The sequence below is a fragment of the Acinonyx jubatus genome, chromosome B3 (genome assembly GCF_027475565.1).
Source record: "Acinonyx jubatus isolate Ajub_Pintada_27869175 chromosome B3, VMU_Ajub_asm_v1.0, whole genome shotgun sequence".
NCBI lineage: Eukaryota > Metazoa > Chordata > Mammalia > Carnivora > Felidae > Acinonyx > Acinonyx jubatus.
In genome coordinates, this window is record NC_069386.1 from 134,556,603 (window position 1) to 134,581,177 (window position 24,575).

General features: G+C 52.8%; 2 protein-coding genes across 4 annotated transcripts in view; one reads left to right on the plus strand and one right to left on the minus strand.

The window, feature by feature from the left end:
• The window catches only part of PPP4R4 (protein phosphatase 4 regulatory subunit 4), a 109,327-nt gene extending 108,329 nt beyond the window's left edge, over window positions 1-998 (plus strand). For all 3 annotated transcript variants that reach the window (XM_053224889.1, XM_053224890.1, XM_053224891.1), the window contains one exon: window positions 441-998. In XM_053224889.1, the coding sequence (XP_053080864.1) occupies window positions 441-504 (64 nt within the window). In that variant the 3' untranslated portion in view covers window positions 505-998. The remainder of the gene's footprint in view (window positions 1-440) is intronic.
• A 10,931-nt stretch (window positions 999-11,929) lies between these two features.
• LOC106977455 (corticosteroid-binding globulin) lies at window positions 11,930-23,816 on the minus strand. Its single transcript, XM_015074970.3, has 4 exons — window positions 23,161-23,816; window positions 17,862-18,132; window positions 13,725-13,872; window positions 11,930-12,279 (listed from the first exon to the last, which is right to left on the minus strand). Exons 1-4 carry the CDS (start codon window positions 23,768-23,770, stop codon window positions 12,094-12,096), a joined length of 1,215 nt encoding a protein of 404 aa, XP_014930456.3. The 5' UTR covers window positions 23,771-23,816; the 3' UTR covers window positions 11,930-12,093.
• Window positions 23,817-24,575: the final 759 nt, after the last annotated feature.

Sequence of the window (24,575 nt, forward strand, 5' to 3'; positions counted from 1 at the left end):
CGGGTCTCCAACTCACCAACCATGAGATCATGACTTGAGTAGAAGTCGGACGCTCAACCGACTGAGCCACCCAGGCGCCCAAGATACATTCATTCATTCATTCATTCATTCAGAGACAGAGAGAGACAGAGCACAAGTGGGGGATGGGCAGAGACAGGAGACACAGAATCTGAAACAGGCTCCAGGCTCTGAGCTGTCAGCACAGAGCCCGTCGCAGGGCTCGAACCCACGAACCACGAGATGGTGACCTGAGTCGAAGTCGGTCGCCCAACCGACTGAGCCATCCAGGCGCCCCATCTCCTACTTCTGATCTAGCTGGAACTTTGGGAAGAAAACTTCCATGTTTCTGTGGTACGAGTACGTAGCATGGCAAAATGTAGACGAAAGCCAGAGACTCTGAACACTAAAAAGGTCACGATTTCTCTCTTCCTTCCTCCAAGATTGTTTCCATCCCTGAGTGTCTCTCGGTTGACTGTACACGTGGCTCATTCCATTCTGTTGTAACCGTCCAGCCTAGAGAAGAGATGGGACTTAGCAAATGCAGATCGCTTCAGCCTCAGCCAGCCCGCTCCTGCTTTATTTCCCCGCCGGTGACGCCCACTGGCTTCAGCAGAGAATGACACGCTTTGCGTCCACTTCCGTGTTGCAGAGACAGCTCAGACCAACCGAGTAGCTGCTCCCAGCCATCCTGCAGACTCCAGGATGGTGGCTGTGTGCGATGTCTGGATTCTGCAGGCCCCAGATTCCAGAAGAGTCTTAGGAGTCGGGATGGACCGTAGGAGGGCCGTGAAGGAAACTTCAACCCCTGCTACCCACCTTTAGCCAGAGAATCTCCGATTCTCCCTCCTTTATGTATCGGCGTTTTCCTTTCCGAATGTTTTGTTTGGCGAAAATGAGTTCCGTGGCTCAGAGAGGAAATGCGTGAACATACGAATTGATACCAAATTAGTCTTAGGGTCCCAAGCTCTTAATCTGTGAAATACAGCCCAAGACACCCACACCCCTCTCACCGGGCTGTTCAGAGGATTGAATGAAATTATGTTACGTCCTCCGAACCGCGTCTGATGCTTAGTAGGGGCTTAGCCGGTATTCATCTCCTTGTGTTCTCTTCATCCCCTTCGTTCTCTCTCGGGCGTGGGAGGTGGGCTGGGCTGTCAGACAGGAATGTAGCTGAGGACGTGACCTGCCTCGAAGATTGAGTTCTACCTCGGTGTGTTCAAATGTTTGTTGGCTTATTGCGCGCGAGGGCCTGTGCTGAGCGCTAAGGAGGGAAGACAGGAATGAAGGAAGGCGAGACCCTGCTAGGCCGAGGCCTGACCGGACACAGAAGGCACCGCTCTGGAATCCCCCCTGCCTTGTGCCCCAGTGGGCAGGTCAGCTTATTCCGCAAACATGGCGGGGGGTGGGGGGGGGGGCTTCCCTGTGCTCCCGACTCTCCTCTGGGCGCCCGGCCCCTCCCTGGGTCACCCCGTCCAGGGTCCCCGTTCTCATTGAGTTTATGTGCTGGTGACTCCCAAAAGTGCCTCTCCAGCCTGGACCTGGCCCTCAGCTCTCGCCCCAGCTGCCCCTGGGCATCTACAGATCTTTCTTCAAAACATTGTTTTTGTAATGCTTATGTATTTTTGAGAGATGAGAGCGAGCCGGGGAGGGGCAGAGAGAGAGAGGGAGACACAGAATCCGAAGCAGGCTCCGGGCCCCGAGCTGTCAGCACAGAGCCTGACACGGGACTCGAACCCACGAACCGCGAGATCATGACCTGAGTCGAAGTCGGGCGCTCAACCGACGGAGCCCCCCGGGCGCCCTGATGCAGAGAAGTTCGGATCCACACGTTTCACACTGAACCTATGAACGTGTGCCCAGACCTGTCCCTCCCACGGTCTCTCCATTTCGGGAAACGGCAAATCCAGCCTTCCCGTTGCTAAGGCCCAAAACTTGGCCGTCATGTCTGCCTCCCTCTCGCTGTCCCCCGCCCGCATCCGCTGCATGGCACACCCCGTCACCTGTAGCTTCCTGCCGGTCCCAGGATCTAACTGCTCCTCGTGCCCCTGCTCCACCCACGTGCCCAAGTGTCACAGTGACCTCCTGACCGCTCTTGCTTCCTCCCTCACCGCCACCCACCCCCGCCCCGAGTCTTTTCTCAGCGCAGCAGCTTGCGTGACCCTTGCACACAAGTCACACCGCGTTGCTCCTCTGCTTCGACCCCTCCGGTGGCTTCCCATCTTCCTCAGGAAGGCCCGAGACTCTTCCGGGGCCTGTGACGTAGCTCCTGGACGACTGGGCCCCTGGTTCATCCCTGACCTCTCCCGCCGCTGTAGCCCCCCTGGCTGCCCTGCGGGTCCTCGAACCCACCAAGCACCCTCCTCCCCCAGAACTTTCACTTCTGCCTGTGACCCTTCTCTCCCCGAAGAGATCCAGGGTCACGCTTCATCTTCCGGGGTTTGCTTATGGCTCCCGCCTTCGTGAGCTCTGCCGTGATGGCTCCTGCCCTCCCTCTCCTTCCCTGCGCTATTACAATGTACATATTGCTTGCCTCCCTTCACTAGACTGCACCCTGAGGGCTGGCCCGTGCACGCATCACAGCACCCGGCACATAGGACGACCTTAAGTAAGTGCCGGGGGTCAGAGCGGACAACAGGACGAACGAGCCCTTGGTCTCCGGGAGCCCGCCACCCGCGGGGGACACGGGCCCTGGACCATGGGGTTGTGAGCACTTGTAAGGACGGGAAGGCTGAGCGCCTGTAGGGCGAGGGCAGAGCGGTCCCTGGTTTTCGTGTTTCCGGGCCACGTGTCCACGGGGGCGGCAGGCAGGCGACCTTCAAGGGTGAGGTGGTCACCAAGACAAGAATCTGAGAGGTAAGAAATCAAGCACTCATCTGTCACTTCTCAGCCCAGGATGTGCCTGGAGTAGCACCCCCGCCCCCAGCCCTGGAAGGGGCGGGCTAGCTCCCTGGGCAGCAGGGTCCCTGGGAAGAAAGCCAGGGACTCGAGGGGGGTTTGCCCAGTGAGTGTCGTGGGCATGAAATCTCAAGCCTTGAGAGCCTCTTCTTCTGGTCACCGTCCCGCAAAGGAAGGCCCCTGGGTCTGTAACATGCCTCTGACCCGCCCCTGCCCTTTTCAGTCTAGCGGGGAGGGCTCAGCACTGCCCGACACCCACCCCCTCCCCGTGGAGCCCCCCCAGAGCCAACGAGAACATCTCTCCCCCATACCTCACCGGCTGGACCTTTGAAGGCCTTTGATCCACTGGCTCTTACCAGTGAGTGGCCCCATGGTGCCTAAGGCGGCCCTTCATTCAGAGAAGAGACGCAAAAGGTTAAGGTTTGCAGCAGATGTTTGCTATTCCAAAGCACGTCCCCCAGTGGACTGTTGCTGATTAACATCCTGCTCGGAGGTGGTGGTGTTTCTGGAAGTGCAAAGACACAGAGACAGGCTTCCCACGTTCCCCAGCTCCTTCTCCAACCCAGGGTGTGACCAGAACCCCCCCCCCCCCACGTGAGCGTCTTCTTCTCCACCTAAGGTGGCCCTCTAGTAGGTTCCAGCACCTTGTGGGATGGAGCTGCTCCAGGGGCTGAGCACCTCCCGTGAAGGAAGGCGATGGTGGGTCCCACGGAGGCCATCTGGATCCCCCTCCCAGGGCTGGGCACCACGTGGGAGGCGGGGGCAGAGATGATTAAGACCTGCCCCACCGGTCCCCCCCGTAAGGTTTTCTGCAGTGTGAGTCAGACTTGGTCAAGTTCCAAATCACAAAATCTAAACCTTCCTCTGATTTACGCGGTGGTTGTCTTCACGGAAAATCCAGTGGGAATGAAAGCCGTGGGGGAAACTGGCGTTTTTATACGAAACCAAACATCCCGGAACTGTGAGCATCATTCACCCGTGGGGACTGGCAGTGAGTGGGACATCTGTCATGTGGGACCTGGGTCACTTCATTGCGAGGGACGGTCCTGCGTGGTCCAGTAGGTCTGGCGTCTCTGACCCTCGTGCACTAAATGCCAATAGCACTTGCTCAAATCTTTGTGAAAACCCAAGCGCCCTGACAAGATTCCACAGCATTCCCTTGAGGCGGTATCTGCTCTGTGGAGGAGTACTGCCCGATGAGGTCAAAGTGAGGGGGGCAGATGGGCTTCTGGGCTTAGCGCAGGAGCCAGCCTTGACCTTCCCATCTGCCTTGTCTTGCAGCAGCAGAGGAAGGGGCTAAGTCCTGCAGACTGGGGGTCAGGGGGGGTGGGGAGTTCAGCTTCGCCAAATGTCTGAGAGAAACCAGCGGACTTGGAGCAGGGTGTCCACGGAGGGCTTCGGACGCAGGGTGGAAGTCATTGTGTTGCACTTGACCACCCGTGAGGCTCTTACAACGCCTGCCAGGATTTCAGGATGGATCTTTCTTTAGAAGGGAAGGCAGCGGGGTGTACTGGAAAGAGCGTGAGGGCCCCCCTACTATATTCACTGGGGAATGCAACTCAGCTGCTCCAGGCTTGCTTCCCCCACCCCGACCCACCGCCCAGTAAAATGGCCCAAATGGCCCTCTGGCCTGTGACTATCTCAGCAGCACCCAGAACCAGCAAGGAGGTGGAAACAGGGAGCTCCGGCCCCCAGGAAGTGCGGCTCAGAAGCTCTGTGTCGCCGGCAAGGACAGGAGTCCTGCGCTGCCCCCAGCGGGCCAAACTCAGTGCCTACCACTCTAGCTTGGCTTCCTTCCCAGCTGTGGACCGCCGAGCTCCCCAACCTCACTCGGCCTCAGTTTTCCGATCTATAAAACGGGCTCCCCGCGGTAAGGATTACACAGGGGGTGCCGATGAAGAGCTCGATGCCTGGTAGGAAACTCTGACACACGCTAGTCCTTGCATGACGACGTTAGATCCAGAATAAACGTCAAGAGGTCATGCAGCCCCAGGATTCGGACTTTCCAGAGGAGGAAATGCAGCCCCCCCCCCCCCCAGACCCCGAGGCCTTTCCTGCCAGCACTGGAGCCAGAGCTGACCTGGTCCCCTGGTGATGAGTAAATTCAGAGGAGACAGTAGCACCTTTCCTGAGCTCCCTCAGGCAAGAGGTCCCCCCGCAGGGCCAGATCAAGGGGGCTTGTAAAGGAACCTCTTCCTGGCACCCAAGGGGCTAAATGTCTGAAAAACAAGGCAGACCGGTTATTGGCATAACCAGGCTTCAGGAACGCAGTGAGAGGCTGCAGTGAGTGGTCGTGCGTGGATCAGATCACGAGCAGGGCTCAGGGAAGGGGGTAGCACCATGTAGGAAAGGCGTCCCCAGTCCTTGCGACGCGCACGCGCACGGGGCAAGGGTCCCGCCGCTTATCCACCGGCTTCTTTCCCTCATCCCCATCCGCCTTCTGGTGTCCTGCTTCTGCTCCAGATCGTCTGCCCTGCCTCACCCGGCTGCGTGACGCCTCACAAGATTGCAGAGGGACCCGCTCTGTCCCCAGCCCTGCAAAGCTGATGGCTCAGGCAAGGCCCGCGGCGTTGCCCCAAGAAGCCCGGCGCTGCAAGCCGGTGGTCAGCGAGGTGGGAGCCACTTCTGGATAACTAGGAGTTCGGTTAGCACCCGCAGTCACCCCAGCCCGGGAGACTAAGTAACAAGGCTCTCCTTGAGATGGGCCTTTTCTCTGGCGATATCAAAAGAACCTTTGAGTAGGAGAGAAATAACGTTTTCTTATAGGGCACCAAGAAACAGATACTCAGAAAGGTCCGTAACCTCGTTCAAGGGCACAGAGCTCGGGATTTGAACCTCGACCTCCGGCTCCAAAGGCAGTGCTGTGTCTCCCAAGGCAAGGTGTTGCTCGAAGCAAGACCACCTGCGGCGGCAACACACGTCAACTAAGAAAATGGTCCTTCTGCCCGGGAAGGACTCAAGCTACTTCCTCCCTGACTGTGTGCGGGCAGTAGGATTTGAACTGGACCCCCACTGGAGGCGGGATCTAGGGTACAGGCAAGTAGAGGAAGAAAGATCCTTTTCCTCCTGGAGTGCAGTGATCTGGGGGCAGGGAGCACCAGGGAGCCACTGAAGGTTCTAGAGCAGGGGAGAAGTACGATCAGAAGCTGGCTTCAGTGATCTGATTCTGGAAGCCCTTATTTATTTTCTGAGTTGGAAATAATGGATTTTAGGTTATGAATGGAGATAAAAAGAAGTTTTTTGATGAGGGACCAGAACAAGGTTGGAGAGGGGGGAAGGGCACATGGCTGGGTGGGGTGGAATATGTCCTTGCTGGTCAAGGTCACGGACAGGCACCGCCCACGTTTCACCAGCCCCACCCCCACCTGCTCCTGGGCAGCTCTAGTCCCAGGTCTCTCCCCAGGGATGTGTCACGTGAGTCTGTCAACCATCCTCTGTGCTGTGATGTCTGCCCCGTGGCCCCTCTCCCGTTCACCACCCCGTCTGCCTTCGGTGAGGTCTCCCGTTGTTTGGGGTCTCTGGTGCTAGATGCCCCGGCACCCCACAGCTGCTGTGCCACCATGGAAGCGGGTGCAGGTGCCCAAGTGCCATCCGTAGGTGCTCCCAGAGCTCCCAGTCCCCGGGTGCCATGCAGAGCCGGGTGTCTGGAGTCTGTATGGGGATGCTGCTACCCTGAGGTCCAGCGGGGGCGGGGGGACAACCCTCCCCACTCGGTGCCGTTTGTCGTTTGAGCCTCAACCTCCTTCTCCGCCCGGCGCTTGGAACAGCTCCCACCGTCCCTGCCCGTGAGCCTCTGTCCTGTGCCAGGAAGGCAGGCTCGTAGCCCACTGCCCACGCCTCTTTCCCCAGACCGGCACACGCCTGTCAGCTCTAGGTGACCCTGTCCCGGCGTCCTGGCTAAACCCCAGCGGTGGGTCCAGCTTGGAAATGGAGTCTTGCTTTCGTTACGAAGCACACAAACTTGGCAGTCAGGCTGGAGTCAAACACAGGATCTTAACAGCTGTGCGAACAGGCGCACATTTTAGAATGGAGAGAATCCTAGGACTGGCTTCATGGTCAGGTTGTTCTAAGAGTAAATGGGATGTCTGTGGCAAGTCCTTGGCCCAGGGCCTGGCGTGGCCATGGGAACTGCCGTCGCCATGATTTATGGCCCGGCCCCGGGCAGAGGGATGGACTGATAGCCTGTCCAGGAGTCCAAGGGCTACGTGCAAAGGTGGGGGTGGGAGTTGGGAAGGAATGGTTGCCTAGTTACCGAATGACCTTGAGGGAGCTCGCTTCAGGAGAAATGCAGGCTCAGGACCTCACAGACATTCTCCCCAGGGCGGCTGGAAGTTCCCCATCCAGGGGATGGCTTCTGGTCCAGCCTTCGGCACCCAGGACCCGGGGACACAGGGCTGGACTCTGGGCTGGGGGAGTCGGGAGCTAGACTGCCTAAAAGTAGGATACTTCTAGGTGCTCACCGTGATTCTGGCCCCTCTCCACCCCTCACCCCTGCACACGCACACATACCACGTATGTGGGCACGCACCTGTTCTTGACGGTGCCCTGTCTGGTTGTATTTTTCGGTTACGTTGCTGGCCGTTACTTATTTATTTCAGTTTTTAACTTAAACAATTATTGTAAGTAATTTCAAACTTACTGCAAGAATAGCTACACGACCCTTCTGTAACCCCTCACCCAGAATCACTGAGTTTTAGACATTTTCCACGGACGTTTTATGGTTCTCTTCTCTCTTTATATCTATATCTGCAGGTGACCCACCCCCACTGTCTTATACTGAACCATTTGAAATGGTTAGGTATCCCGGAGAGTGAGAATATTGTCTAATGTAAATGGCAGCAAAATGATCAACTCCAAAACATTTAATATTGTTACAGTACCTGAAGCTGCCATCATACTCCAGTTTCATCGGGTGTCCCCCCAACGTCCTTTGTGACATTTTTATTTTCAGTGCGGGAGCCCATCAAGGGCTGTCTGCTTTATGTGCCGTGTAGTCTCGGTCTCCTTGAATCTGGGACAGTGTTCCTCAGCTCTCCCCGTGCCTTTCATTATGTTGACATTTGAAAGGCTCAGTTCGGCTATTTTCCTGGTTCCCAATTTGGGTTGGTCTCATGGAGCCCCTCGATCGGCCTCTGATGATACATTTTTGGGGGCAGGAATATAAAAAAAAATGTTGGGTCCTTCTCAGAATATCACTTCCAGAGGCACCTGCTGTCTGTGTGTCCCTAATTGGCCATGTTTATTTTTTTATTTTTATTAAAATTTTTTTTAATATTTATTTATTTTTGACAGAGAGAGAGAGAGAGAGAGAGAGAGAGAGAGAGAGAGAGACAGAGCATGAGTGGGGGAGGGGCAGAGAGGGAGACACAGAATCCGAAGCAGGCTCCAGGCTCTGAGTTGTCAGCACAGAGCCCGACGCGGGGCTCGAACCCACGAACCGCAAGATCCTGACCTGAGCCAAAGTCGGACGCTTAAGCGACTGAGCCACCCAGGCGCCCCGGCCATGTTTATTTTTGTAACTTGGTTGAGGTGATGTCCACTTCTCCCAGTATTTACCTACCGTGTCTCCTTCTGCAATAAGTGATTTGTGAGGAGATACTTTGAAACACATTTAAATATCCTGCTTTTCGCCAAACTCCTCCTGCCCCCAGATGTGTATCCATTGAACGTTTTTGCCCGAATCGGTTATTTTAGGATGGTAGTCTAAATCCACTATTCCTTACATATTGATTAACATTCTGAGGATAGATTCACGGGCTCAGTTTTATTCCATGCATTTTCATACGTTACTGGTCCTATTATATATGGAGATGTATTCATGTGTGTATTTAGTTAGATGTTCGAATTGTCCCAGGTATACGTAGATGTTAGAAACGTACTGGAAACCATGAGTTTATACGTCCAATTCACACCCTAGCCCACAGGATTCTTTCTGCTTCCCCCATTCCATATGTGCACCTTTCTTCTTGCTTAACCCTACAAAACATACACGTAATGTTATATTTGCTATACCCCGCTCCACTTTGAAAAACAAGCGTGGAAGGAAGGCTTCGAGGTGTGTTCCTTTTATCCTTCAAACCGGGGGTATATTGTCCAAGTACTGTGTTTGGAAGTTCCTTGGGCGAATCCTTTTTTCTCACCTTCAGTGTGATTATGTTCTCTGTTTGCGATACGTCTGAATTCATTTGTTTTTCTTTTCATTGGCTTTTAGGGCTTTCCTCGTGTTGCTCACTTAAGTTTACTTTTGAATATATAGAACATTAACATTATTCCAGTAGTCTAAATCATGTAAGAAGGTCCCCGGAGAGAAGGGTCATCCTCTCGGACTCCTTCCTCTCTGTGCCCCGCCCCCATCCCTTGCAGACACGGGGACGTGTTTCCTTATTTCTTTTTCTTCCTCACCAACTCAGTTCCTAGAAGTCCTCATTATTCTTAGTTTTTACAACTTCATAGTTTATTGTTTACCGCTTGCTCTATCGTTTGTTCAACCAACTCCCGATGTTTGGGCATTTGAGTAGTGTCCAATATCTTGCAATTACAAATAATGCTCCCATCAATAACCTTGTGCAGATTATTTTTAAAAATTGTGAGACGTCTGTCTTATGGTTAAATCCCTAGAATTTCTGGATCAAAAGCAAATCTGTATATTTGTTACCTGTCCTGGGTTGAATAGTGGTTCCCAAAAAGCTACATCCAAGTCCTAACTCCGGGTACCTGTGAGGGTGACCTTATTTAGAAAAAGGGTCTTTGCAGCTGTAATTAAGGCAAAGATCTTCAGATCAGATCATCCCGGATTTAGACCCTAACTCCAATGACAGCCATCCTTACAAGAAAAAGGCCTTCCCGGGGCCTGGAGTCTATTTCCTGCCTTCCCAAGCTCCGTCATTGGGCTGCCCACGTATTTATGTACCAGTGCCACAGACTTAATTAGAGAATCCGTGTGGTTTGCTGTAATCTCTGCTCGAGCTGGTCCCCTACCCTCCCCATCCCCTGCTCCCCCATATATTTTCCTTTTTAGTGTTTTCCTGGCTATCGCATTTTATCTTTCTCTATGGGCTTCAAGGTCATCTTGTCTATCTCCAGGAAAAGGAAGATTTGCTGTTATTTTTTTGGAATACCATTGAATTGTTGCATTAACTTAGGGAAGACTGATAGCTGGGTGATCTTAAGGCATCTTATTTCCATTTGTTCACGTCTAATTTTGCATTTTTAAGGAGCAGTGTCATCATTTTCTCAGTGGAGATTCTTCACATTTCTTGTTTCTTTTTTAAAAAAATTTTTGTGTTTGTTTTTATTTTTGAGAGAGAGAGAGAGACAGACAGAGGGCGAGTGGGGGAGGCACAGAGAGGGAGGGAGACGCGGAATCCAAAGCAGGCTGAGCTGTCCGCACAGAGCCCGACGCGGGCCTTGAACTCATGGACTCTGAGATCATGACCTGAGCCGAAGTTGGACGCTTAAGTGAGCCACCCAGGCGCCCCTTGTTTATTTCTAAGTGTTGTATTATTTTGGTTGCTACTGGATTTCCTCCTCTGTTATTTGTTTAACTGGTTATTTGTGTATATGAAGCTGCTTGTTTTTGCGTGTTGATATTATATCCTGACAGCTTGTTGAATTCTTTTGTTACGTGAGTTTCTTTTATCCCTGATTTACTAGGGTAATGCAGGCACATTACATGCCTTCTGCAAGTAGGCATGTTTTTTCTTTTTTTTAATTTTTTAAAAAATGTTTATTTACTTACAAATATATTTTTTTCATGTTTATTTATTTTTGAGAGAGACAGAGACAGAATGTGAGTGGGTTAGGGGCAGAGAGAGAGGGAGGCATAGAAGCAGAGGCAGGCTCCAGGCTCCGAGCTGTCAGCACAGAGCCTGACATGGGGCTCGAACTCACGAGCTGTGAGATCATGACCTGAGCCAAAGTCGGATGCTCAACCGACTGAGCCACCAGGTGCTCCTTTAGTGTTTTCTTATTAAGATGATGACTTGAGGATTCAGGTCTAGATATACCTTCCATATACATATGAAAGGTATAAATATGCATATTTAAGGAAGTATTCCTATTTCTCAAGATATTCCTATTTCTCAAGATATATACTTATCTATCCATTTGTTATCTATCATCAATCATCTGTCCAGCTGTCTTCTATCTATGTATCTATCTATCATCTATCATCTATCTATCATCTATCTTTTATCTCATTTAATGTTGTTTGCCCCAAACCAGGAGGGTAAGCCTCTTCCTCTGGGAACGTTTCTCTAGCGCCCTCTACTGACAAAGCTTAATATCCTGTCCAGATCCGTTTTTGCAGAGCCGCGATAAAGCGAGCATTTGGAGTTTGCAGCATTAAATTGGTAACTATTTTTGCTTTTGACAGTTAATTATATTTTAAAGATGTTTAAACGATATTTTATATATATTTGCATATTTACCCTTTTGTATGGGTCCAAATTTCCATTTAGAATCTTGTTTCAGCCTAAAGAACTGCTTAAAAATTTTCTTAGCGAAGGTGGCAAACTTTCTCAGCTTTTGTTTCTCTAAACAGTCAAAAAAAAATTCTTGATTTTTGACTTCGTTTGTGAAAGATTGTTTTGTTTGTTTTGCTTTGCTTCTTTTTTAAAGTTTATTTATTTATTTTGAGACAGGACGAGAGATCGTGAGCCGGGGAGCGGCAGAGAGAGAGGGAGAGGGAGAGAGAGAATCCCAAGCAGGGCATTCAGGGCTTGATCCCACGACCGTGAGATCATGACCTGAGCTGGTATCGAGAGTTGGACCTTTAACTGATTGAACCACCCAGGCACCCCTCTTTTTCTTTTTTAAAGGTGTTATGATGTGTGTGTGTGTGTGTGTGTGTGTGTGTGTGTGTATTAGTATTTTAAAGATGTCTTTCTGTTGTGTTTTGGCCTGCATGATTTCTTCTTTTTTAGAAATAATGTCACACTTACACAAATTTACAAAAACAGTAGTGTTTTCATATGCCCTTCACCCAGCTTCCATGTGTTGCATAACCAGAGCACAATGATCAAAGCCAGGAAAGTACAGCGGCACAATGTTTCGTTACGGTCAATCCCAGTTTGTCACCTGCCCCACTACAGAAGAGCCTGGAGAAGACTGGGGGGCCCTCCCCCTGCCCAGAGCGTGTCTGTGGGGTCCCTGACGCGCAGAGTCAGCCGGTGCTGGGACTCCCTGGGGGATGCCCCGTTAGGTCGGATTCATAACCCTGCCCAGGAAAAGGCTGCTCCACGTGAAGTGGTCGAAGATCATGACAATGAAGGGCCGGTTGATGTGGACGGCAAGGGGCTTGGACGCCGCGTTCGGCGTGAGCCTGGAGGGGGCAGCCGCCTCCAGGCCACTCTCACTCAGCTGCAGCATAGCCTTGTGGACCACCTGTCGGAGAGGGGGGGCGGAAGGTGGGGGTTGAGCACCTGCTGTGTGTTGGGGGCTTTCCACACCTCGCTTTAAACCCTCCCACCCTCGGTTTGTGGTGGCAAAGCTGAGGCTCAGAGAGGGTTGCTTGCTGGCTCCCTAAGTGGCGGCCCCAGGATTAGGGCTAACATCTGTCCACCTCCGGAACCCAGGTGGCACCTAGGCTTCTTTCCTAGAGAGTGGGCAGGTGGAGCCGGCCGCGGGGAGTTTAGGGGGCTCATGGTACTAACTGGACTTTGGTGTCCACATCAGGCACTCCTTCCGGGGTCCTGGGCGAAGGGGGACCTTCCTCCTCCACCCCACTAGTCACATACTAGGGTCCAATTTATGCAAAGTGCTTGGGCCTGCCCAGGGTGGAAAAGGGACCGTTGAACGGTCTCTCGTTGTGATCAAAATTAGGGAGAATTTCTGAAATCAGCAAAATGCCGGAGTGGCTCGCGTCAGGAGCCTTAGGTAGGTCAGAACTGGCTAATAAACAACATCCGAGGGGACGGTGCCTCTCAGCAGCTGGACAGCGAGGAACCGGAGGCTCTGAGAAGCTCCGTAAATAGGCACACGTAGCTAGGAGGAAGCCGAGCGGGGCCAGGGAGGCCCTGGGGTTTGTCCTGGGAAATGAGGTTTCAAGTGGAAGAGACCCTGGACCAAATGTCACGCCGTTATCCACGAGCTCTGTGGCCGTGGGGGGGTGGGCGGGGGTCATCTACCTTTCTCAAGACAGAGAGGCTCTTCCCCCGAGAGATTGGCTCAGGTCAGGGCTGGCTGACTCAATCCTTCACGGTATGCGTTTTATCCAGCACATACTGCGTGCTGGAGGGAGGGGCTGCTGCCTCCGGAGCTCTGTCCTGTCCCCTGTCTGGTTTTGTCACCCACAGGACTGTGAGGTCCCGTGGGGGAAGGGCCCCATCAGAATAGCTCAGGCATACCCAGTGTCTAGAAGTTTGGGGCACAGAGTGGGTGTTCAATACTTATGTTCTGGAGTGACCAGCAGAACACAAGAGCTGACGGATGAAGGGTCATGAGTGTAACGGGTAGACGGGCCGATGTGATTTCACTCAGACGTTTCCCATTTCCCTGGTCCCTTCTTGGTACCGGCCGTCCCTTCTTGGTACCGGTACTTGATGGCTTGGTTTCCCACCCTGTCCCCCTCTGTGTGGCCCGGCGGAAGGGGCACGCGCCTGGGCTGCGACCCTCCCTTGTCACTAGCTTCCGTGTAACCTTAGAGACATCGCATTTCCCTGCGGAGCCTCCGTTTGCCCTGTTGTAAATAAAAGTAGGGGCGTGGACAAGACCCGGGGCTCTCAACCTGGGGCTCAAAGACCCGTTCGTGAATGGGCTCCGTGTTGCTTATTATTATTTGTACCGTGAATTTGAGGGGCTCTAGGGAGACCGGCTCTAGGGACATTTACCTTCGATGCCTTCAGCTGGGCCTCTCGGGTGATGCCGGAGAAATCCACCCTGTTGTTGACCAAGTCTGCAATGCCCATGTCCCTCAGGATGGCCCCGAGGTCGTAGTCTCCAGAGATGGACACCTTTGGGAGGTGTAGGTCCACCTGGCTGCTCGGGGGGCAGGGGGTAAGCAGATGGGGTTAGACTTCCCCTGCCAGGCGACTTCCATTTCCTCTGTGACCCCTCCGGACCCTGCCTCCCAGCCGGACACACTTTTGGGGAAAAAGAGAAGGGACAGAACAAGAGGCAGGCTTTGTCTCTTTCGCCGTCACACGCATGAGCTTCCTCTCTGGGCCTCTGAATTGCTCGATCTTTTCTTCTCGGCTCTTTCTCTGAGTGGATTCTACCTGTGGTACAGCTGGGCATTGAAGAAGAGGGTCCCTGAAGGAGTCCTTGTGGTCCCCCAGGCACCCCCTGCAGAAAGGGAGGGGTGGGGGGGAGCACCCTGGGAGCACGGTCCTGGCCCCAGCATTGCCACTAATGCTGTGTAGCTTTAGCCAAGTCCTTGCTTGTCCTCATTTAAAGAGCGAGACAGCGCAGGGGCAGGGCCGTGAGGGCACTTCTCTCCTAGAGGGGAATCAACCTGGTGGATGTCTTCTAGCTTCTGTATTCGCATCCAATGCCTGTGTGTGTGTGTGTGTGTGCGTGCACACACACACACACACACACACACACACACACACTCACTCATGCAACCTCAAGGAGTTGGAGCCAACATCTTCAGTTTCCAGATGGAGAGAACTCAAGAGAAGCTGAAGAATTTCCCCAAAGTCACACCACTGGGAAGCAGCAGAATTGTGAAGAGGTCAGGACTAGTTGCCTCAAAGCCCCATTGCCTCATGGGAAGAGGGAGAGGGAAGGAGAGGGAGAGAGAGAGAGAGAGAGAGAGGAGGAGGGCAGAGGAAGGGGGAAAGGGGGGAGGGAGGAAGGAGGGGCAGGGAGGGAGGGAGAGAAAGAGACAGGGAGGGAGGAGGGCAGAGGGAGAAGGGGGGAGGGAGGAGGGGGAGGGAGGGAGAGAAAGAGACAGGGAGGGAGGAGGGCAGAGGAAAGAGGGAGGGAGGAGGGAGAGGGAAGGAGGGACAAGGAAGAGAGATGGAGAGAGGGCTCTCACGAGCTGTGTGTGGGGGCAATGAGCCTTCCCTAGGAGGTAGGAGACAGCTGGACCCTGAGGGGTGCTGCTCCAGGGAGGGGGGAGGTGATCATTGGAGGGGTGAGGTGGGAGAGTGGGTGACACAAGCCTGGAGGTGAGGACCCCTACGGTCTGACTTCTAGGACTAGCAGAGTGTCATGTGGATGGAGTAGAGAATTCCGGCCCAATCAAAATTCTGCCTTGGATGTTTGTTTAAAAAAAAAAATCTAGAAAAAAATAGTATGTGTTTTTGATTAATGTTTTTTAAGCTGAAGTGTTTTAGTGAAGAGCTTATTTTTGGCGTAAAGAGAAAGATTATCCTTCTCATTTTCAACAGAAAAGGAGCCAGAATTTGCTTGATCCACGGTGCACAACCACCCCCTGGAGCCACCGTTCCTGAATTCCGGGCTCCCTTGGAAGGGTGGGGGTGGGGCAAGTGAAAGGGCGAGGAGGCAGCGAGGGATCCCTCACGTTGCCCAAGCACAGGCTCACGGTCGCACATACCCACCCCACTCCCCCCCGTGGCCATGCGAAAGGTCAGGTGCGAGGGGTCCAGGACTAAGGACACCTCTGGGGCCCCGTGTAGCGCTAGGGCATCTCCGGGAACCACGGAGCTGACCACACGGCTCTTCCCGGCTGGAGTGAGGTCAGACCCCAGGCGTCCACGTCCACTCGCAGAATAGGACTAAACTCTCCAGAAGCCCCGGCCCTGAGCAGCTCTCTGAGGCTACCACTCGAAATAAAAATAACTTGAAACCATAAAACACAAACCCCGCGCATGTATTAACGTAGCAGAACTTCTTTCTGGATTTTCTGCTGGCGAAGCTCTTGGATTACAAATTTCATTCAACTAGAATTTGTCTCAGTTTTTGCTGCTGTTGCTGCCTGGCCCTGTGGGTGCCCCGGGACACGGCCTCCTGGCCGGGGTTTGTGCCATTTCCTGTCCCATGCACGCTCTGGGTGGCCCTTCTGCTGGCTGAACTTGCCCTCGGGCTTAACACACAGTTCAAGTGGAAAGCAATTCCCTCCGCAGCCCTTTCTGTGGTCCCCTGGGGCAGCCAAGCAATCCTCCCTTCCCTCAGCATCGAACATTTACTTAGCTCCTTTCTGGTCCCGCGAGGACAGAACTGACGTCATTGTACAGTATTAATTCCAGCAGAATCTGTGTTTCTGCTCTCAAATGCATGTCTTTGAACTCCATCTTTTGTCCTATCCACCTTCTATCCTTTCTGCTTAGCCTAATACATGGTCTAAGCTGCTGCTTCCATTTGTGTGTATTGAAAGAGGGGCGTGTGGGTGGCTCAGTTGGTTAAGCGAGTGACTTCGGCTCAGGTCATGATCCCACGGTTCAGTTCGTGAGTTCGAGCCCGGCATCGGGCTCTGTGCTGACAGCTCAGAGCCTGGAGCCTGCTTCAAATTCTGTCTTCCGCTCTCTGGCCCTCCCCTGCTCACATTGTCTGTCTGTCTGTCTCTCTCTCAAAAAAAATAAACATTAAAAAAAATTTTTAAAAAGTTATGTGTATTGAAAGAGAGAAAGAAAAAGAAAGGAAGGAAGGAGAAGGGAAGGAAGAAAAGAAAGAAATGGCAAGAAGGAAGAAAGAGAAAGAAAGAAAGAAAGGAGAAAGAAAGGAGGAAGGAAGGAAGGAAGAGAAAGAAAGAAGAAGGAAAGAAAGAAGAAAGGAGAAAGGAAGGAAGAGAAAGAAAGGAGAAAGAAAGAGGAGAAAGGAAGGAAGAGAAAGAAAGGAGAAAGAAAGAAAGGAGAAAGGAAGGAAGAAAGAGAAAGAAAGAAGGAAAGAAAGAAATAAAGGAAGAAAGAAAGGAGAAAGGAAGGAAGAAAGAGAAAGAAAGGAGAAAGGAAGGAAGAGAAAGAAAGAAAGATAAAAAGGAAAGAACAGGAAAGGAAAGAAATGACATCTGTTCTGGAAGCCTTCCTGACTACTCCAGACCCCAGTGTCCCCTTCCTCCCCTGCGTCCCCTTTGCCCTTACGGTCTGCACTGCCCCACGCACAGCCAGGGCCCACGCTGATGGTGCTGCTCGGATTGCTTGCACACAGACACAACTGAAATCTCACGAGAGTGAGGATCACATTCAAGAACATCTATCCCCTCCTCCAAGGTGACCATAATTTTGATTGCCGTCTGACTCAGAGGTGCCTGGGGGGGGAAATGTGTTCATTCGTCCATTCATTCATTCATTCATTCATCATGCATCATTCATTCCCAGCTCCCATGCTCAGTCAACCCTCCCTGAGTGTGCACCCCTTGCGTGGGCCTCAGGTTGGGTACGCATTGGCTGGTTGTTCCCCCCACCCCCCACTGGCCCGTGGGCATATACACCCCTCACCCCTTTTCCCTTACTCCTTTATTACCTATCTAGGTCCTTACTTTTTTAAAAATTTTTTAAATATTTATTGATTTTTGAGAGAGATAGAGAGAGAGAGAGCCAGAGAGCTGGGGAGGGGCAGAGAGAGAGAGGGAGACACGGAATCCGAAGCAGGTTCCAGGCCCCAAGCCGTCAGCACAGAGCCCGATGTGGGGCTCGAACTCACGAACTGAGATCATGACCTGAGCTGAAGTCGGACACTTCACCGACTGAGCCATGTGTTGGCTCTGGGATGAAGGAAACAGTCATTTTGGTGTATTTTTTATGGGGTCTCTCAGGAGTGGTAACCGTGCTTGATTTCAGGGAAGCAAGATAATAACAACGGGTAAGCGAGGGGCCGGGGAGAGTTGGTGAGCACAGTTTAAGCCAACGATGCAAAAACGTGATCACGCAGAAGGTAGCTGTTAGCCTCCCAGGGACAGGGCACCTTGCTCTGTGGACCGCCCCAGCGTATCTCAGTGTTAACCGACAGGTGGATGAACAGGTGTGACCTCTCGGTCAGAGAACCTCAGGCCGTTGGGGACCCAACGGACCGGAAAGCGATGAGCCCCGGGGGGCGGGTCCAGGGGGAGGGCAAGGGCTTACCTGATGGTCAGCGACTCAGACCACCTCTGAATGGTGTCCCTGCTCAGCGCGGCGATGACTGTGTCCATCGTCCCCTCGTCTGGGAGGATGAAGAAGACAGTCTCGTTGCCCGTGTAGTCCAGCTGTACCAGCTGGCAGGGGAGCACCCGGTCTTTCAGGTACTTGATGGGGCTCGACTGGAACATCGTGGGCACGGTCACCACGGTGCTCTCGTTCACATAGAAGTTCTCCTCCCTGGTGCTTTCCGGGTCGAAGGGCTGTGCCCACGTGCCTGGGAGAGGAGGGAGGGGGAGGGCAGGAGTCAGGCCCGTGAGAGTGGGTGGCACCAGAGCTCTAGGCCGGGTGGCGGCCCCCACCAGGGAGGCGGGAGGTTCCCGGTAAGGTATGAAATCCCCCGCACTTTTGAGCCCGTTGTATTCTCCACCTCTTGGCGCGGACTGAGGGTTCACTCTGTTCCTGAGCTGCTAAAAACAGGAGGAGGGAGACAGAGGAGAATTCTGGCCCTTGGATTCGGGGGTCGGATTCAGGAAACCAGATTTTGCCTCCCACCCGAGCCCGGAGTGGATCCCGGATTGGAGGGCTCTGAAATCGTGTCGAAGGGAACTCGGGCTGCGAAGTCGAGGTCAGGAGTGGGGGAGGTTTGGAGCAACGGACCGCCCGTCCCGTCCCCGCGCCTTGACGTCGGCCACAGAAGCCCAGCAGGCCCCCCGTGGACCGTGCCCACTCCCCCGAGGGCCACAGCCCATTTCCTGCGGGCAAAGTCAGGATAAGATGCCCTTGAGGTCACAGGCTCACACCAGCAGCTGGACTCGAAGCCCTCCGCCATGTTCCGCGATGGCATCCCGTAGCCTCTCTGCCTGCCTCGTGATGGGGAGCTCACTACCTTCACGGACCAGACTCTCCACCACTGGTCAGCTCTTAACGGGAAGAAAATTGATCCGAGAGCCAAAGCCCGCCTGATCGTGAGGCCTGTCTGCTGAGCCCCTTCGACCCTTCTGGGCTCATTCCAGGCAACCGTGAGTCCTCTCACAGGTGACAGAACTCTGGGTATTTAAAGACGTGGGCAGATCTCGCCAGGGCCTCCGGTGCCTTAGGTTAAGACTCTCCAGGCCTGGAGATGACTGGGGACCCTGCATCCTGGGGGTCCCCGGTGTCTTGGATGCCTTCGGCCTGAAAGCCCCGGCGCCCTTGTGAGGTCTCTGTGTCCCAACTGAGGCTGCCTGGAGGTGGCGGCCAGAGCAGAGGTCCAGGCAGGCCTCTCTCCATCCCGCCACCTGCAGGATCTGCGGACCACAAGGCCAGAACTCTTGTTCTGTTCAGCCTCAATCTCCGTGAAGGGCTCCTAAGGAGGCAGTAGGGAGAGGTGGGCGGAGGCGGGGAAAGGGCCGGTGGATGCGGGGCCTGGAGCCTATGCCCCGCCCCCTCCCTGGTGCCTGAGTGTGACGTCACAGCCTGGCTGTCTCACCGCAAGCCAAGCAGGACCATCCTCCAGAGGTCCTCCAGGGGGTCCCAGGACTGAAGGCAGTGGTTCACTTACTAAGTGGTGGTTTACCTGTCCGACTTCCAGCAAAAAAAAAAAAAAAAAACAAAAAAACCAAAAGTGAATTTTTTCAGGGTAAGGTTTTTCCTTGGGCACAAAACAAAATACAGAATGGGGCCCGACGTCTACTTTAGGGGATTTTTTTTTTCCTTGAAAATTCTCGGGCCGTGAGAACTCGGGGCTGGGAAACTTAAGAATTTATGGGGGCGAACTGGGGAGAGCAAGGATGATTCCTGCGGAAAACCTTCTAACGATATTTTTAATGTTCTCACAAAAAAGAAAAAAAGCTGTCGAGAGAGTCCACCAAGTAAGGAACATGCCAGGGACACTTTGCCTGCCCTAAGTTTAGTGACGATAGCTGTGCCACTGCTCATTGCTACTTATTATGCCGGCCTTCTGGAAACATATTAGGGTAGCCCCAGCTTAAACAGGGGCTTGCCACTTAGTTTGGCTGTGTTCTGGAAATCTGTGTACAACAAAGCAGCACACGCCCCTGTCGGCTCTCGCATTCAGATTTCTATTTCCAAAGCCGTTCGGATTTTATCACCAGGAACTACTCTTTTCCATCAGCTCAGTCCCACTGTGGTCATGAGAACATTGAGAAACTGCCAGATGACGTCACCAAATGACGTCACCAAATGACGGCTGTCCCACAAGCCCCCTCGCGGGCCCCGGAGCACCCCTTCCCCCGTACCTGGGTTTACTACACTCTGCTTCCAAGGAAGTGCTGCCAGAATCTCTTTGCAACCACTATTGAGCTCCTGCCATGTGCCAAGCACTGTGCAAAGGCACTGGGGCCTCCAAAGAGACAAGGATACCAGGCAGGAGCACACAGTCCGTGGGAGAGATGGCCTGTGGAGTTTGGGGGAGCACTCGGAAACCTCGGAAGCAACTTAGGTGTCCACTGATGGATGGATGGGTAAAGAAAACGCGTGCGCACACACACACACACAGGGATATTATTCAGCTACAGAAAAAAGAAGGAAAACCTGCCATTTGTGATCATATGGATGAATCTTGAAGGCATTATCCTAAGTGAAATGAGTCGGACACAGGAAGACAAATACTGTATGATCTCACATGTATGTAGAATCTAAAAACCTAGAACTCCTACCACGTGAGGGGATGTGGGTGTCAGCTCGCCTTATCTTGGGGGTCATTTTGCAGTTTGCGCGTATATCAAGTCATCATGCTGTAGGTCTTGAACGCAGGCGATGTTATAAACTAATTATGTCTCGGTAAAAGTGGAGGGAAAAAATTGCTGCCTTGGCCGGGTCAGCCTCACACCCTCCCGGGAGGGACACCGCTGCCAGGTGGGCCTCCAGGCTGGTGCAGAGGACGGAAGACAGAAGGAGGGGGGCTTGACATGACGGTAAGTCTGTCCAGGTAGCATAGAGCTGGGGGGGGGTGTGGTTGGCTAATGGGGGGCACTGAGTAGGAGTTGGAGAGAAGAGAAAGGGGCAAGTGAGGATTCTTTCTAGAGACTACGATCTGGATGAGCTTTGAGGTTGTTGAGAGATACATATTAAATGTGGTTATTACCTTCCCCCCCCGTTTCACTTGCATTTCTTCAAACATGACTGGTTAACTGAGACCGAACCACCGGAGCGCAGGCTTATAAGGTCTAACAAGATGTTTGTTAAAAATGAGGTGTGGGAAGACTGTAGGGGGTGCTCACGAGAAGCAAGGATTTGCCTGAGGAAATCAGGGAAGGCTTCATGGAGGAGGTAACTTTTGAGCCAGGATTTGATGAGTGGGAAGAAGTTTTTGGCGCAGGCAGGTTGGGGGGGCGGCTCAGGGGACAGAAAGAGTATGGGTTTTGTGGCAGGCAGAATGGCCGCCCAAATATGCCCACATCCTAATTCATGGAACCCGTGAATCTATCATGTTACATGGCCAGAGGACATTAAGGTTGCCAATCCGGCGATCTAGAGAGGAGGAGATCATTCTGGATTATCCAGGTGGGCCCAGTATCGTCACAAGGGTTTGCTTAAGAGTGGAAGAGGATGGTGGGAGGGGCAGGGGCAGAGGAGAGGTCATGGTCATGTGCTAACGGGCTTTAAGAGCAAATGAAGGGCCCAGCAGCCAAGGAACGCAGGTGGCTTCTAGAAGCTGGGAAGGGCAAGGAACCGATTCTTCCTTGGAGCCTCCGGAAGGAACGTAGCCTTGCCAACACTTTTACTTTAACCGCCGCGTGACCCATTTTGGACTTATGACCTCCAGCATTGTTAAGATAATAAATCCACGTTGTTTTATGCCACCGTGTTTGTGGTGGTTTGTTAGAGCAGCCGTAGGGAACTAATTCAGGCTTCCATGAGGACAGGCGTGCTCCCGGACCGGAAGGAACTCGGTGTGGTTGGACACTGTGCACGTGTGCATGTGGGCGTGCTGTGTGTGTTAAGGTGTGCCTGCACGTGTAATTGCTCTGTGTGCGTACGTGTGTGCATACAGGTGTGTGCGCGTGCGCTCATGTGCACGCTGTGTGTGTGTGTGTGTGTGAGTGTGCTGTGTGTTGGGAAGTTGGAAGAGGGAAAACGTTGAGATGTGAGGCTGGAGAGGACAGAGAAGCAGATGTCTCTAGGCCAGGGTCCTCAGCCTTGGGATGATAGCCACTCTTGGGCAGATATCATTGTGGGGGCTGTCCTGTGCATTGTAGGAGGCTTAGCGGCCTCTCTGGCCTCTACTTACTAGATGCCAGGAGCACACCCCACTGTACCCGCAGTTGTGACAACCCGAAATGTCTCCAGACACTGCCAAGCGTCCCTGAGGGTGGAAGGAGGAGGTGGAGATTACCCTGGGTTAAGAACCACTGCCGTAGACTAAGGATTGTAGATTTTATTCTCAAGGATAAGGTATCCCTTGGGGCGCCTGGGCAGCTCAGTCGGTTAAGGGTCCGACTTCGGCTCAGGTCATGATCTCGCAGTTCACGAGTTCGAGCCCCGCGTCAGGCTCTGTGCTGACGGCTCAGAGCCTGGAGCCTGCTTCAGGTTCTGTGTCTCCCTCTCTCTCTGCCCTTCCCCCACTCACACACACACTCTCTCTGTCTCTCTCCCTCTCTCTCTGTCTCTCTCAAAAATAAATAAACATTAAAAAAATTAAAAAAAAGAATAATGTATCCCCAAATTATCTGATCATAAATACGATTGGGGGAGGGGGCCTTGTTAAAAATGCAAACTTCTGGGACTTTCTCCCAGCAGTTTTGCTTCAGTACGTCTAGCATGGGCTCTGCAATCTATAATTTTAACAAGTCCCCATGGTGACTTCTATGAACAAGAACTTTGGAACACCCTGCTCCAAACTGGGGAGGAAGGGCTGGAGTTTGGTTGAGATGGCACTTGGTCAGAGCTGGCTGTGAATTCTGGGGGTGTGTGTAGCCTGGGGGCCATCTGGGGGGAGTTTCTGGGGGTCAAGGGCTGTGTCTGGCTGGGCCTCCAGCCCCTGGCCCAGTGCCCGACTCCCGGCCAGCACTCAGACAACATACGTAGACCACGGGGCGGTCGGACTGTTCACCATTACCTGTTTGGGCCTTGAATGAACCTACCAGAGCTTGGGTGAGTGGCTCAATTCTTCTAGGTGTCATTTTGAACATTTGTAAGATGGTATCATTCTACTTTCCTAAGAGGACTGTGGTGAAGACAGAGATTCACAGACGAAAATGTGCTTTGTAAAATCCAAGATGTTGCCCAAGAATGCACCCTGGGTTTTGATGGCTCTTAACTGTTCTTGGCAATGGGATGGGTGGGGCCGGGGGGGGGGTACCTTTGAAGAAGATGTAGTTGACCAGGACGAGCGTGGCTGAACTATCCAGCTTCGAGAACAAGTTCACAATTTTCCCATGGGTCTTATTTTCGATGTACTCATTGATTTGTCTGCTGGCTCCAGCCCAGTCCTCGAAATCCGTAGCCAAGACCTCCAACCCATAGTAGTGCTTGCTGTCTGCCGAGAACGACCCCAGCAGCTCCAGGCTGCGGTCAAGGAACAAGGCGTTACCCATAGCCATCTCCAGTGTGGCGTCTGACTCCTTGTGGATGTGGTGCAGGTGCTGAAAACCCTGGTGGATCTCAGCTTCGGATGTCTTGGTGAGGTTGAAGCCCAGGCCCTGGAGAAGCTGGGCCCGTGTGTAGCCACGGGCGCCCAGGGACAACACAGCTAAGGCCATGGAGATGCTCAAGGGAGAGATGAAGACATTCTCGCCAGGAGCTGAAGCCACTAGATGCCTATACAGGGTAAAGGCAAAGTCAACATTGTTTGGAGCCAAGTCCCGGTGAGGGCTCCTTGTGCTCACATCGGTGTCGGGGTCCTGAGCCTGGACGGTCCAGAGGTCACGGGTGGATAGCCAGAGGAAACAGGTGCACAGGGAAAGCAGCATTGTCCAGGATGGTCCAGCCCTGCCAAATCAGGAACGCTCATTAGACGATGTGGGGCCTCCAAGGCAGTGGGGCATGGCGAAAAGGTGGGCAGAAGACCCCATGGAAGGCCCCATTCAAGCCTCAGTTCCTTCCTCCCCATTGGCTGTGTGACCTGGGGCAAGTCAGGACTCTGGGCCTCAACTTCCTCATCTGGAAGTATGATTATACCTGCTATGATTTATCAAGTTCCTACCAGGCGCCCAACGCTGACCTATGTGTTTTGCCTCTATTTCTCATTTAATCCTCACTGACAAACAAATCAAGTAGGTATTATTATTATGATTTGACGTAGGCAGAAAGGGAGGCCCAGGAAGGTTAAATATCTGACCAAGTGATACATTCAAAGAACTGAAAGAAGAAAACTATCAACTAAGAATCCTGTACCTGGCAAAACAATCTTTTCAAAAAAAATTTTTTAATGTTTATTTATTTTTGAGAGATAGAGCATGAGTGGGGCAGGGGCAGAGACAGAGAGAATCTGAAACAGGCTCCAGGCTCTAAGCTATCAGCACAGAGCCCGATGCGGGGCTCGAACTTGGGAACGGTGAGATCATGACCTGAGCCGAAGTCAAATGCTTAACCGACTGAGCCACCCAGGTGCCTGGGTAAAACCATCCCTTAACAATGAGGGAGAAATCTAGACAGTCCCAGATGAACAAAAGCTGGGGGAGTTCATTGCCACTAGACCTCACCTGTAAGAAAGGCTGAAGGGAGCCCTTCTGGTTGAAATGAAAGGATAAATAAATACCATCTATAGGAAGAAAT

Excerpts from the sequence above, each read along its gene's own strand:
- LOC106977455 (XM_015074970.3), bottom strand. The coding sequence starts at position 23,770 with ATGCTGCTTTCCCTGTGCACCTGTTTCCTCTGGCTATCCACCCGTGAC. Across the intron at positions 18,133-23,160 it reads CAACTACATCTTCTTCAAAG|GCACGTGGGCACAGCCCTTC; the intron begins GTACCCCCCCCC and ends CTCCTCTCCCAG. Across the intron at positions 13,873-17,861 it reads TCTGAGTCGCTGACCATCAG|CCAGGTGGACCTACACCTCC; the intron begins GTAAGCCCTTGC and ends CCCCCCGAGCAG.